Source organism: Heterocephalus glaber, unplaced genomic scaffold (assembly GCF_053883595.1).
Source record: "Heterocephalus glaber isolate CG9 unplaced genomic scaffold, H.glaber_assembly_v1.0 deba00001666, whole genome shotgun sequence".
NCBI classification, from domain to species: Eukaryota; Metazoa; Chordata; class Mammalia; order Rodentia; family Bathyergidae; genus Heterocephalus; species Heterocephalus glaber.
In genome coordinates, this window is record NW_028258406.1 from 22,800,919 (window position 1) to 22,814,915 (window position 13,997).

General features: G+C 41.9%; 2 protein-coding genes across 17 annotated transcripts in view; both read right to left on the bottom strand.

Moving 5' to 3' along the window:
• The window catches only part of Nek5 (NIMA related kinase 5), an 85,517-nt gene extending 84,696 nt beyond the window's left edge, over positions 1–821 (bottom strand). For 7 of the 8 annotated variants that reach the window (XM_087197375.1, XM_021257803.2, XM_087197373.1 and 4 more), the window contains exon 1: positions 748–821. Coding sequence is in view for 1 of the 8 variants with exons in the window: in XM_087197374.1 (XP_087053500.1) it covers positions 557–605 (49 nt within the window). In the remaining 7 variants the exon portion in view is untranslated. The other variant, XM_087197374.1, reaches the window with a different exon arrangement.
• Positions 822–3,964: 3,143 nt separating this feature from the next.
• The window catches only part of Nek3 (NIMA related kinase 3), a 35,581-nt gene continuing 25,548 nt past the window's right edge, over positions 3,965–13,997 (bottom strand). For 7 of the 9 annotated variants that reach the window (XM_004844125.4, XM_087197377.1, XM_004844124.4 and 4 more), the window contains 2 exons: positions 4,965–5,085; positions 3,965–4,152 (listed from right to left, as the gene is read on the bottom strand). In XM_004844125.4, coding sequence (XP_004844182.1) covers positions 4,068–4,152; positions 4,965–5,085 — 206 coding nt within the window. In that variant the 3' untranslated portion in view covers positions 3,965–4,067. The remainder of the gene's footprint in view (positions 4,153–4,964; positions 5,086–13,997) is intronic. The other 2 variants (XM_004844120.4, XM_004844123.4) reach the window with 1 other exon arrangement.

Here is a 13,997-nt window from a genome sequence, read left to right on the forward strand (position 1 = left end):
TGTGCAAGAATCCATTCATAATTATCTGTGACTGTGACCAAACTCTATTTTACACCTAGCTACAAAGCCCCCCCCCCCCCATTTTCCTAGGAATTAAAGCTCAGTTGCACTTTAGAACTCTACCATTTTGAAGAACCTGTTCACCATTTTGGGAAATCACACCCTCGGTGTCAGACTGCATTGCGGGTCACCACTTTCAGGTGCCCAAGTAAGGGCATCTGGATACATCAGGACTTTCTCAAAGGCAGTAGTGCCAAATATTTATGAACAGAAATACATACTTTATTGCAAATTGCCTTTATTTTACTTCCCCTGTATTCTACCTTTAGGACATAAGGCAGGTTTTTAAAACTTGGGTAGGCAGGCAAGTTGTTTTTGAATCATTTCACGTCAGGGTAGGAAGTGGGTACAACTGCGTTGCCAGGAGAGGCTGCGGGCACCCGAAGACCCAGTTGTGAGCGAGCCGAGTGGGAACCCTCCGTCCCAGAACTGAGGGCACACCACCCTACCGCCAGGTGGCATCAGGCTGCGAAAGCCTCGGGACTTGAGATCGCACCTTGGAGCCGGCGTTTCTTCTGCGTTGCCGGCGTCTCGAGCGTTGCCATGGAGATCGAAGTGGCCCGGGACGCAAGGCTGTTCCCCGCCACCCTGGCTCCCTCCGCCCAAAATGCCCCCCTTTGCCCCGCGGCTCCTGGAGCCCTGGGGCAGTTTCAAGTGAGGACAAAGCGCAGCCTGCAAGCACCATACCTGTCCCTTGGACCAGAGGAGCGTCACGGCCGAGTCCGGTTTCCCTGGGCAACTGAGCTTCGGCGCAGCCAGGGCGGAGCCGCGCGAAGGAACGCGGGCGGGGCGCCCGGCGGGAGCGGGCAGGAGACGAGTCCACGCTGTCCCTCCCGGAGAGGTCAGCGAGCAGCGAGTGCTTGTCTCCCGTGACCCCTTTGCATAACACGCAGCCAGCACTCGGCTCCTGCCGTTTACGTGACCTCAAGTACCCTTTTCTCCAGTCTTTTCTTTTTTTTTTTTTCCTCTCCAGTCTTTTCAACTGTACAAGGAGTTAAGACTTTAAGTGTTACACGTGAGCTAAGCATAGACTGGACGCGTTTGTTGTGGTGGTGATGCTGAGGATCAAACCCAGGACCTTCGTTTAAGCCAAGCTCGTGTTTTACCGGCGATCTACAACCCCAGGCGGAGGCGTGCTTCTTGTTCAAGGTCTCACTGCTGCCAAGCCCAGAGACTGAACCTGGGGCTGCTCTTTGGGCGGCGACACCCCAGGCTTTCCCGAGGCCGCTTACAAAACCGGCTACTGCCAGGGATTTAGCTCAGTGGTTTTAACGCCTGCTACGCAAGCGCAAGGACCCAAATTCGATCCCCGGTACCAAAAAAAACCCAAAAAAAACGGCTGCTGCTCAGTGGTCTGCAAACCCCCACCTCACTCCATTCTGCACAGGCTCATCGATCCGCGGTCTCTAATGTTTCCTTATGTGTGTAGGCAGCTAAAAAGTGACTTTCCTCAGTGGTAAACACAGACATAAAAAGTAAAAGATATCCACACTCAATGCAATCTAAATACTTCGCCATTGGATACCCATCATAGTCGACCGTACCCCCTAAAAAACGCCCTTCTCTAAGCATCAGAAAGTGTGTATTAATACTTTTTCTCCTTGAAATCAAACCTCTATTCCACTTTCCTGAGTTTTATCCCATTTAATCTTTTTCATGCCTGAAAGTCATTGATGACCCTATCATATTGCTCTGGAAACAGTATATAAATGGAAATGAGACTCTATTTTCTTGATAGGTCTGAACCCTGTCTGCCCCGTCCCCCCCCCCCCAACCAGTTCCTGAGCTCCCAGAACAATCACAGCCCCTTCCTACATCCTGGAGACCCCATGCTCCCAGCCTAACAGTGCCTACTCTGCTAGGACAGACACACTTGTCCTACCTTCTAGATCACAGCCCATTGCTATAGCCACATACTCAGCCATTCTCTCCCAGTCTCATGCCTGCCCCCCACATCACCCCACATAAACCTGCACCACTAACCCCCCCAACCCTATCTATAAAAGACCCAGCTCAATAAACTGGAGTCGGACGCTCCTTTGGAGTTACTCCAGGAGGTCCAGCCTGGAACCCCCAAATTCAGGTTGGCTGTGTTCTTTACTAGATCTCACTGTTTACCTAACATTCCTGATTATAGGATCTTACTTTTACTGGACTGAAAAATTGAAACTGCTAGTAATACACAATTGATCAAAATAAAATATACCACAATATTGACAAATACTTGTTAAATATAAAAAGTAAAATTATTTTGGATATTCATTGCTAAAAGATGTGGCAGGCTCCCTATGCCTCATTAGTTCATGTAGCCGTAGATGAATGCTAACTCTGCCAGAATAAGGTTCTCTTCTATTTTTCTTTCTTTTATCCAAATAACAGGAATAGGAATTTTGCTAAGAGTCCAGTTTTTGTCTAGTTGTATGTTAAGAATCAGATGGTACTTTATCATGAAAAAAAATGGTTTATAAGTAGCTGCTAATTCCAGAGTCTCCTGAAATTTTATTAAAAGCAAAACCCTGCAAATCATCTGATTTTTCAGAAGGATTTTTTTTTCAGTGCTGTATATGGAACCCAGACCTTGAGCATCTAGACAAGCACTCTACCACTGAACTATATCCCCAGCCTCTGAAGGATTTATTATCCACGATTCATTCAGCATGTCAATAACTATGCATACATAATTCCAAGTTCACTTTGTTTGATGGTTTGAAAATATTTATACCCTGGGGGATTCTGGATTTTTTTTGGTTTGGATTTTGTTTTTTTGAGACAGTGTCTCCTTATGTAGCCAAGGCTGGTCTTGAGCTTCAGACTCGCCTGCCTCATCCTCCTGAGCGCTAGGATTAGAGGTGTGTGCCACTATGCCCAGCTGGGGCCATCTCCTTGGAGTGTCAGAAGGGAAGTGTTCAGCCTGCCATGGTGGTTCACGTCTGTAATCCCAGTACTTGGGAGGCAGAGAGAGGCCTGTTTAGTGAGGAGAATATTCTCACCTCACTGAAGTATCACAGTATTAAACAAGGACCCAGCATGTGTGCATGTACACAGTGACCCACACATGCAGGGATCCTCCCCTCATTTATTCCACACCACTTTATGCTTTCTGACACTTGGCAGGTGAACCTCACTGTGGCCTTGCTCCTCTATTAAGCGCGAGACTGACTGCTATCACTGACAAGATCTAGAGCTACCCCTCTCTCACCATGCGGATGCTCCAACCTGCATGGGGTCTTTCATGCATCCTGTGAGGGGCTGTATTGAAGGACAGCTAGTAACTGGTAAAGATCACTGGAAATGATCTAGGTCTTACAGAGAAACCACACACAATATCCTGTTATGATTAAATATATTTAGACCCTCAACTCTAGGGAGTATATAGTATTATGTAGTAATAAACACAAATCGTTAGCAGACTAGTAGCATGGGCTCCTATAATTGTCTGTGGTCAGCGTCCCTAGAAGGTAGGCATTATAAATCTTCATTTTATAGGCAAGGAGTCAAGTCACATTCTAAAATCACACAGTGGCAGAGCTAGCATCCAGTCTCTTATCTATTGGACTGTAAAGCCTGAAGCTCATACCCATCTGCTATACCTTCTCCAATGTGTTAAAAAATTTCATAGGAATTCTAGATGTTATTTGTTTTTTGACAGAGTCTCACTTTGTAGTTCAGGCTGGCTTTGAAGTCACTACGTAGTCCAGGCTGGTCTCAAACTCATGGTGATCCTCCTGCCTCAGCCTCCCAAGTACTGGGATTACACGTGTGTGCCACCATGCCCAGCTCAGAATTCTAGATTTTTTTTTTTCCGGGACCAGGGATAAAACTCAGGACCTTCGCTTGCTAGGCAGGCGAGGCACTGCTGAGCTACATCCCCAGCCCAATTCTAGGTTTTTAAAAAACTCAGTCATACTAGTGAGGAACAATTTTAAATATTAACAGTTTCAACCTCTTCATTCTGTTTCCAAACATGAATTCCTCATGTGAAACATCTTCCCCACATCACGCAGACACTATCCATCACCCATGCCCTGCCATCCAACTCGCTCCTTCAGTTCTGACACCCAATCCTGGCTCTCGTCATCTTCTTCAAAGTCCCTGTGAAAAAACAGTTTGGATAAGTCTCTATATTAGGGGCACAGTAGGTATCTGTTATGCATTCAAAGCAAAACACTGCCATAACAATATTTAAAGTTTTGAAAAATGAGTTCCACAAGGCAATTGAACAGAGAAAAAATTGTTACATGGTTCTTCTAAAAGATCACTTACTTCACTGTTTCTAAATATTTTTTCAGTGTAAAGTCTAATATATTAAAAAGCAATGGGCTGGGGATTTAGCTCAGTGGTTCTGGCACCTGTTTTGCAAGTGCAAGGTCATGAGTTCTATCCCTGGTACCAAAAAAAAAACAAACCAAAAAACCCCCCAAGGTTTCTGAGCCAGGAGTTTAGCTCAGTGGTTCCGCCCCCTGCCTTGGCAAGCGCAAAGTCCTGAGTTCGATCCCCAGTACCACACACACAAAAAGTAACAAGTCTAAGTTGAAAGATTACGTGCAGGACTCAGCCACAAATTCTGAGCCAGGCATAACGGTGCACATCTGTGATCCCAGCATTTGGGAAGCTGAGGCAGGAGGACTGCTGTGAGGTCAAGGCCAGCCTGAACTACATAGCTCTCTCTTCTCTTCTCTCTCTCTCCCCCCCCCCATATATATAATGATAAAAAAAGAATTCTGTAATAAAACTGTAATGGATTACTCATCCCAGACAAAAGATCATGACATAATTCATTTATGATGAAAACTAATACAACAAGCTCCTACTAAATGTGAAATTACTATGGTATAATATAGTACATCCACCCATACACACAGATACACACACCCCAATTAAAGCTTTCTAGGTATATAACATACGTGTCCTCCTCATCTAGCCGAGGTTCCATTCTCTCTGGATCCAAAATGACAGCATCCAGATCTCCATCAACACTGTCTGCTGATTCTGTTTCTTCAGACAAAGGGCCTTTTAAGAATCCTGCTAAAATAGTATCAGAAAATATTTATTTATTTACGTACTGGGAATGAAACCTAGTGCCTCACAGATGCTGGACAAGCACTCTAGCCCTGAACTACACTCCCAGTTTTTATTCAACTTTTATACTTTGGGATAGGGTCTCATTAAGTCACTTGCTGCCCAGGATGGGCTTGAACTTGCAATCCTCCTGCCTCAGTCTTCTGCAGTGCTATGATTACAGGCATGCACTACCATGCCTAGCTCTATTTATTTATTTTTGAGAAGGTCTCTGTATCACCCAGGCTGATCTCCAACTCCTGGACTCAAGTAATCCCCCTCAGTCCACCCTCCAGAGTTCTAGGACTCCAGGTTCCTGCCACAGAGCCCAACTAAATATGCCAATGTAAACAGTATTTACCCAGCATGATTTTTGCCTAAAACGGGCCCAGGAAGCATCAGGAAGTGGATTAAATTGAAAAACAGTAACTTCTTCCAAGAGAAAAAAATACTCAGAAAATTACACTAAAAAAAATACAAGAGCCTATATTAAAGCACAAGGCATCATGCCCCATTCCTGTAACCCAGGACACTGGAGGCTGAGTCAGGAGGACTGCCAAGAGTTCAAGGCCAGCCTGAAGTACATAGGGAGACCCTGTCTAAAACAAAACAAAACAAAAAACCCACCTATATAAAGCATTAAAGTTATCTTTGATAGTTGGCTTACATTTAATATTTCTCCTTTGAGCTTTCCCCTCTCTACTTTTTGTAAAAGAGAGGAAGAAAAGCAAGGAATCAAAGGAAGACCACATGTATGGATTTTATTTTTATTTATTTTTACAGTGCCAAGGCTTTAACCTAGAGTCGTGGGCATGCTGGGCAAGTGCTCCACCACTGAGCCACACCCGCAGGTTTTTTTTTTTTCTTTTTTTTCAGTATAGGGATTGAACTCCGGACCTTGGCTTACAAGGCAGGCGCAGCATCACTGAGCTAAAGCTCTGGCCCTACCTGCAGGGGTTTTTTTTTTAACAACTTTCCAGATAGTGACTGCATTTAGAATTTTTGCATGTAAAACAAATACGTAGCTGGACTGAACCAGCATATGTCTATAATCCCAATCTCAGGCTGAGGCAGGACTGTGAGTTCAAGGCCAGTCTAGGCTGGCTGTATCAAAACAAACAAACAAAAACTAACATAAATATGAAAGCTTAATGTTTATATAAATCATTTCAAAATGTGAGAACCTGTCTCTCCACCACCACCACCACCACAACAAACAACTTACAGCCCCCAGAAAAGAGAAAAAAAGGGAGAAGAAGGGGCTTCCAGGCTGCCATACCACCACTCCCAGAGCAGAGGTAGGGCCTTCTGGGCCACCATACCACTGCTCTGAGCCCAAAGGAAGGGGCTTCCAGGTCGCCGTACCACCACTTCCAGCGCAGAGGAGGTGAGCCATGCAGGCGCCAACAGCACCAACCCCCAAAATGAGAAGACATGTAAACAAGTCTCAAAATCAGACTTCCACTTCGCCTACAGCAAACCCAAAGGGAAATGAGATGGAACACTGATACTCAACCACCTGGACTCCCTGAACTGGCAATAAAAGAGGATCTGGAAAAAATGAAATCAGAAATAATTTCTCAGATAACAGCAGAGATTGTGCTCATAGTGCAAGATGTGATTAATAAATCTAGAGAGGAGCTGAGGACCATGATGGAATTCCAACATAGGAAACAAATGGAATCCATAAAACAGATGCAAACAGATTTCCAGGAGATTTAAAACACCATTGAAAGTCTACACAGCAGAATGAGCCAATGAGAGGAGAGAATTTCAGATATAGAAGATAAGATTGCAATTAGTGACCAGGAAAAGAAAAATTGCTTCAAAATTGTAAGGGAACACGAGAAATCAATCCAGCAGCTACTAGATAATGCAAAGAAGAATAACATAAGACTGATTGGAGTCAACGAAAAAGCAGGATAGAGTACAGATGACATAAAAAACTATTCACAGAAGAAATGGCAGAAAATGTTCCAAGGAGGGGAAAAGAACTTGACACACAGATAAGTGAGGCACATAGGACTCCAACTAGCCTTGATTAAAACAAAAAAAACTACACATAGGCATATAATTGTTAAGATTCCAGAAACCCAAGAGAAGAACAAAGTTCTACAAGCAGTTAGAGAAAAGAAACAAATCACATACAAAGGAAAGCCCATCAGAATCACAGCAGACTTCTCAATGGAAACCCTCAAGGCACGAAGAGCTTGGAGTGACGTATTCCAAGCCCTAAAGGAAAACAGCCTCTTTCAAACTATCTTTCAAAATTGATGGAGAAATAAGATACTTTCATGACAAAGAGCACCTTAGGAACTTCATGAATACCAAACCAGCACTCCAAAAAATTTTAGACAATATCCTAGGAAAAGACAACAAGGATCACAACCCCAGGAAGCAAAGCAGAATGAATCTGTCGGGCGCAACAAGAAATTAAATGCAAAGAGGGAGAACAAAAAGAAAAAGTCATGACAATGATAAGTCAATACGTATCAGTTATAACCATCAATGTTAATGGTCTCAATCCAATAAAAATAATAGACTGGCAGAATGGGTCAAGAAGCAAGATCCAACAATATGCTGCATACAAGCAACACATTTAATTCAAAAAGAAACTCATAGACTGAAAGTTAAAGGGTGGAAAACAATACTCCATGTGACGGGAACCCAAAAAAAAGCAGGAGTAGCTATCCTCTTTGCAGATCAAGTGGATTTCAAACCAACACTGATTAAGAAAGACAAAGAAGGACACTACATTCTTGGAAAGGGAACAATCTAACAGGAGGAGAGGACAATCATAAATATATATGCACCAAATGCCAGTGCGCCCAACTATATGAAACAAATACTAACAGAAACAAAAAGTCATATATGCACTAAATAGTAGTGGGGGGCCTCAATACCCCACTGTCACAAATACATAGATCAACTAGCAAACAATAAGTAATGAAATACTAGAACTCAAACTCTTGAACAAATGAACTTGACAGATGTTTAGAGAGTGTTCCACCCCACAAAATCAGAATACACGTTCTTTTCAGCTGCACACAGGTCATTCTCCAAAATAGACCACATACTCACTCATAAAACATGTTTAATTAAATGCAAGGGAATTGAAATTATCCCCTGTATATTATCAGACTGTAGTGTGATGAAACTGTGGAGATCAACAGCAAAAGAAACCGCAAAAATTTCATAAACACATGGAACTTGAACAGCACACTTCTGAACAACCAATGGGTCACAGAGGAAATTAAAGAAGAAATCAGAAGTTCCTGCAATTAAATGACAACGACAATACAACATACAGGAATCTATGGGACACAATGAAAGCAGTCTTACAAGGGAAATTTGTAGCAGTGAATACTCATATTAAGAAAATAGAGCGAGCCCAATTAAACAACCTGATGGTGAACCTCAAGTTTCTAGAAAAAGAAGAGCAGGACAAACCCAAAGCTCATACAAGAGAGGAAATTATAAAGATCAGAGCAGAAATCAATTCAATGGAGACTAAGAGAATGATACAAAAAAATCTATGAAGCCAAGAGTTGGTTCTTTGAAAGAATAAACAAAATCAACAAACCCTTAGTCAACCTTATCAGAAAAAGGAAAGAAAAGGCCCAAATCCATGCAATTAGGAATGAAAAGGGTGAAATTAAAACAGACCCAGCAGAAATCCGGAGGATCATCAATACGTACTTCCAGAACCTATACACCAATAAGATGGAAAACACAGAAGAAATGGACAGATTCCTAGATACATATGAATTACCAAAGTTGAACGAATAAAACCTACAAATTCTAAACAACCCAATATCAACCAATGAAATTGAAAATGTAATTAAAAACTTACCAACTAAGAAAATTCCAGGTCCTGATGGTTTCACCGCTGAATTCTACAAGACATTTAGAGAGGAACTACTGCCACTACTGTTTAAACTCTTCAATGAAACTGAAAGGGAAGCAATACTCCCAAATTCATTCCTGGAAGCAAACATCACCTTGATACCCAAAGCAGAGAAAGACCCAACTGAAAAAGAGAACTATAGGCCAATCTCACTAATGAACATAGATGCAAAAATCCTTAATAAGATAATGGCAAAGAGAGTGCAGAAGATCATCAAGAAGATCATACACCCTGACCAAGGAGGATTCATCCCAGGGATGCAGGGATGGTTCAACATATGCAAATCAATCAATGTAATACACTATATCAATACAGCCAAAGACAAAAACCATATGATCATCTCAATCGATGCAGAAAAAGCATTTGACAAAATCCAACACACATTTATCATAAAAACCCTACAAAAAATTGGAATAGACAGACTCTACCTCAATCTGATAAAAGCCATCTATGAAAAACCAACATCCACCATTATACTAAATGGTCAAAAATTGAAATCCTTCACACTCAAATCAGGAACAAGACAAGATGTCCACTATCACCACTCCTGTTCAATATAGTTTTGGAAACATTAGCCACAGCAATTAGACAAGAGAAAGAAATAAAAGGAATAAAGATAGGAAATGAAGAAGTCAAATTGTCATTATTTGCAGATGACATGATGCTGTATACAGAAGCCCCCAAGAACTCCACCAAAAGTCTTCTAGACTTAATAAGCAAATTCAGTAGTGTAGCTGGATACAAGGTCAACACACTAAAATCAATAGCTTTCCTCTACACTAACAACAGACTCACTGAGACAGAAATAGGGCAAACAATCCCTTTCACAATAGCATCCAAAAAACTGAAATACCTAGGAATCAACCTAACAAAAGAAATCAAAGACCTTTTCTCTGAAAACTATAGCACTCTGTAAAGAGAGATTGAAGATGATATCAGAAAATGGAAAGACATCCCCTACACCTAGGTAGGAAGGATCAACATAGTGAAAATGGCCATACTTCCAAAACTGCTATATAGACTCGATGCAATCCCAATTGAAATCCCAGCAGCATACTTCATAGACCTTGAGGAAACAATCCAAAACTTCATTTAGAACAAGAAGAGACCCAGAATAGCAAAAGCAATTCTAGGTAACAGAGACATGGCAGGGGGTATCACAATCCCCAACTTGAAACTATACTACAAAGCTACTGTGATAAAAACAGTATGGTACTGGCAAAGAAACAGACCTGAGGACCAGTGAAACAGATTAGAAGATGCAGAAACAACTTCAGACACATGCATACACCTCATGTTTGACAAAGGAGCCAAACACCCTCACTGGAGGAAAGATAGCCTCTTTAATAAACGGTGCTGGAAAAACTGGATTTCTATTTGTCAAAGATTAAAACTAGACCTGTATCTCTCATCATGCACTCAACTAAACTTGAAATGAATTAAAGATCTAAATATTAAAATAGAAACCCTGAAGTGGCTAGAAGAGAGGTTAGGTATAACTCCTGAAGACACTGGTGTAGGACAAGATTTTATGAACAAAACCTCAGTTGCCTGTGAACGAGCACAAATAATCAACCAGTGGGATCTCTTCTTATTAAAAAGCTTCTGCACAGCAAGAGAAACCACCAGCAGTGTGAAGAGGCAACCCACAATGTGGGAAAAAATTTTCACCTGCTGTTACTCAAAGGCCTACTATCTAGACTCTATAAAGAACTTTAAAAAATCAGACCTCCCAAATTTATAGACCCAATCCAAAAATGGACATCTGAAATGAACAGACATTTCTCAGACAAAGAAATAGAAATAGCAAATAAACACATGAAAAAATGTTCAACATCACTGGTCATTTGAGACATGCAAATGAAAACAAAGCTGAGATTCCACCTCACTCCAGAAAGAATGGCTGCTATCATGAAATCAACCAATAACAAACGCTGGCAGGGCTGTAGGGAAAGAGGAACCCTTCTCCACTGCTGGTGGGAGTGCAGACTGGTGCAACTACTGTGGAAATCAGTATGGAGCTACCTCAAAGAACTAGGACTAGAAGTCCCATTTGACCCAGCTATTCCCTTGCTGATATCTTCCCCAAAGAATTAAAAGAATCATACCCTAGTGATATATGTGCAACCACATTCACAGCAGCACAATTTGTAATAGCTAAAACTTGGAAGCAGCCCAATTGCCCATCAACTGCAGACTGGATAAAGAAAACGTGTTTTTTTTAATATAATGGAGTATCGCTCAGCCATAAAACGTGAGAAATTAGAGACATTTATAGCTAAATGGATGCAAATTGAGGGTATACTCTTAGGTGAAATAAATAGGACACAGATGTGTAAATATTAAATAGTTTCTCTAGAGTGAGAAACTGAAAATGTAAATAAGGACTAAAAGGTATAATACATAATGTGAAATAGGAAGAAAACGGGCAAAGGGGAAGGGGAAGTGGGAGGGGTGGGGGAAACGAAAGAAGGGAATGGAATTAATATGAGAAAGTGAAAAAATGGAAGCAAAGTCTTTGTAAATAGTGAAGGCAGGGGAAGGGGGAAAAATAAGAACCAAGAGAGATTATGTAAAGGTGCAAATTTCCAATGATGAATGTCATTATATTGTATACCTAAAATGTACCAATAAAATAAATTTTTTTTAAAAGAGAAGAAAAGAAAAAGAATTCACAGCCATTAGCCTTCCTAACGTCTTTCTCCCTGCCATCTACCTCCTCTGAAGGTCCCTATAAAACTCTGTGCACAACTCTACCAGAATGCCCAGACCACAGGCCACTACAATTCTGTGTGTGCTGGTCTCCCAGATAATGAACTTCATTCTTTGGGGAAAAAGTGTGTTGTACTCCTTTTTGGTAGTAGGGATTGAAACCAGGGCCTTTGTACTAAGCTACATCCCAAGCCCTTCTATTTTCTATTTTGAGATTGTCACTGAGTGACCCAGGCTGGGCTCAAACTTGTGATCCTCTTGTCTCAGCCTCCCAAAGTGCTGGGATTATAGGCATGAGCTACTGTGCCTGGTCTGTTTGGTTTTTTTTCTTTTAATTCATACAGTGTTAACAATCAAGCCCAGGGCCTTCACATGCTAGGCAAATGCTCTATCACTGAACCAGATCCCTAACCTTCTTTTTAAATCTCAACCCATGTAAACAAATATAACCACATCTGTTACAATAAATACAGTTCAGACTTACATACCAATATGGGCTCTATTTGATATAATTTATTTTAGATTTCAACATAGCAAAGTGGCTTAGTAACGGAATTTTCAAAATCATATACTCATATACATATGCACCACCACGTCTGGCTAACAGGCGCATTCCTTTAGTTATTTATTTATTTACCTTTTTTTTTTTTTTTTTGGTGTTTTGAGACAGGGTCTCCCTATGTAGTTCAGGCTGGTCTTTTTTTTTTTTTTGGTACCGGGGATCAAACTCGCTTGTGAGGCAGGCGCTGGAACCACTGAGCTAAATCCCCAGCAAGGCTGGTCTTGAACTCACTATATAGCCCAGGCTGGCCTGGAACTCTCAGCAATTCTCCTGCCTCAGCCTCCTGAGTGTGAGATTACATGCATGCACCACCATGCCTAGCTTGCATATTCCTTTTTTATTGTTGTTGTTTCTTTGGCGGTTTTTTGTTTGTTTGGTTGGTTTTTTGAGACAGGGTCTTGCTATGCAGCTCAGTCAGGCCCACCTTGAACTCAAGGTGATCCTCCTGACTCAACATCCTGAGTTCTGGGATCACAGGCATGCGCCACCAACCCCAGCACATGCTCATTCTTAAATGTAGTCTTTTGATCTAGATTCCTAAGGATAGTATTATAGAAGGTTATTTTGTGCAGTTGTAAGTGTTCATCCTTTTTGAGTCCTATTCAACACAGCAGAATTCAAGTATACAACAAAAGAAATCTTACAAGCACAGGAGAGCAAGAGTTTGGCCGCTGCACTCTCCACCCTCTGGGGTGCCTTTCTGGACACCACTCTCCGAGCAGCCGCTCACTTTTCGGTATGGCAGGCTGGAGTCGACTTTCTGTCGCTGTCTGATTTAAACACATTTTCTGACTCCACCCAGTCCCATCAGCCAGTCTCTCCTCTCCTCTCTCAGAAGACCCTGGAGACAGGTCCTCCAGCGGTCCAAATCAGCCGCTCCCGAGCTTGGTTTGGAGCACCTATGTCATCTCCCATCGCCCAAGGCCTAGTAAGAGTGACGACACCTCGGCACCAAAGAAGGATGGAACCCAGTTGGACAAACCCCAGGGAGACGCTTCCGGAAGAGCCTATATGCCCCATCTGCCAGTATTTGTTCTGCCGAGGGTGTATTAACCAACTGCCAGCCCAGGAAGCTGGAGAGGACCAAAACGAGGAGGAAGATGAATGGGAAGAGGAAGAGGAGGACTTGGAGGGAGTGGAGGACAACACCATCAGTGAATGGGACAACTCCACTCAAGAAGTTTTGTATTTGTGGAATCCTGAGGAGGTCTTGTTCCAGGACCAAGATGAACCCTGGGATGGTGGCAATATAGGGAATTGGGACAGATTATGGATGGAACCACAAGGAAGATCAGAATGATTACCTAGAAGATATACATGATTTAGAATTTTACTGAACAAAACTCATACTAGTTAATATTACAAGGAACTATTTTGGAATGATGGTCAACATTAACCATGGCATGGCTGTGGCTGCAGTAAGTTCTTTCTTGGTAGCAACTGAGTCAATACAAATTTTTTTTTATCTTTGTGATCTAGCTTTTTTAGTTTTCAGAGCCCTAAGTAGGGAGGTTGTTACTAGTAGACTTAAGCAATAGGTCAGTGATTTTCAAGAATATAAGAGAAAGCCATTTTTCTTCCTACCCTCACAAATGATATCAGTAGGGTATAGGGACAGCACAATTTATAAAGTCGTATTTATTATTGTAATGTTTAAAAGAAAAAAACACTTAACTTTCATATTATAGGAAATAAAAT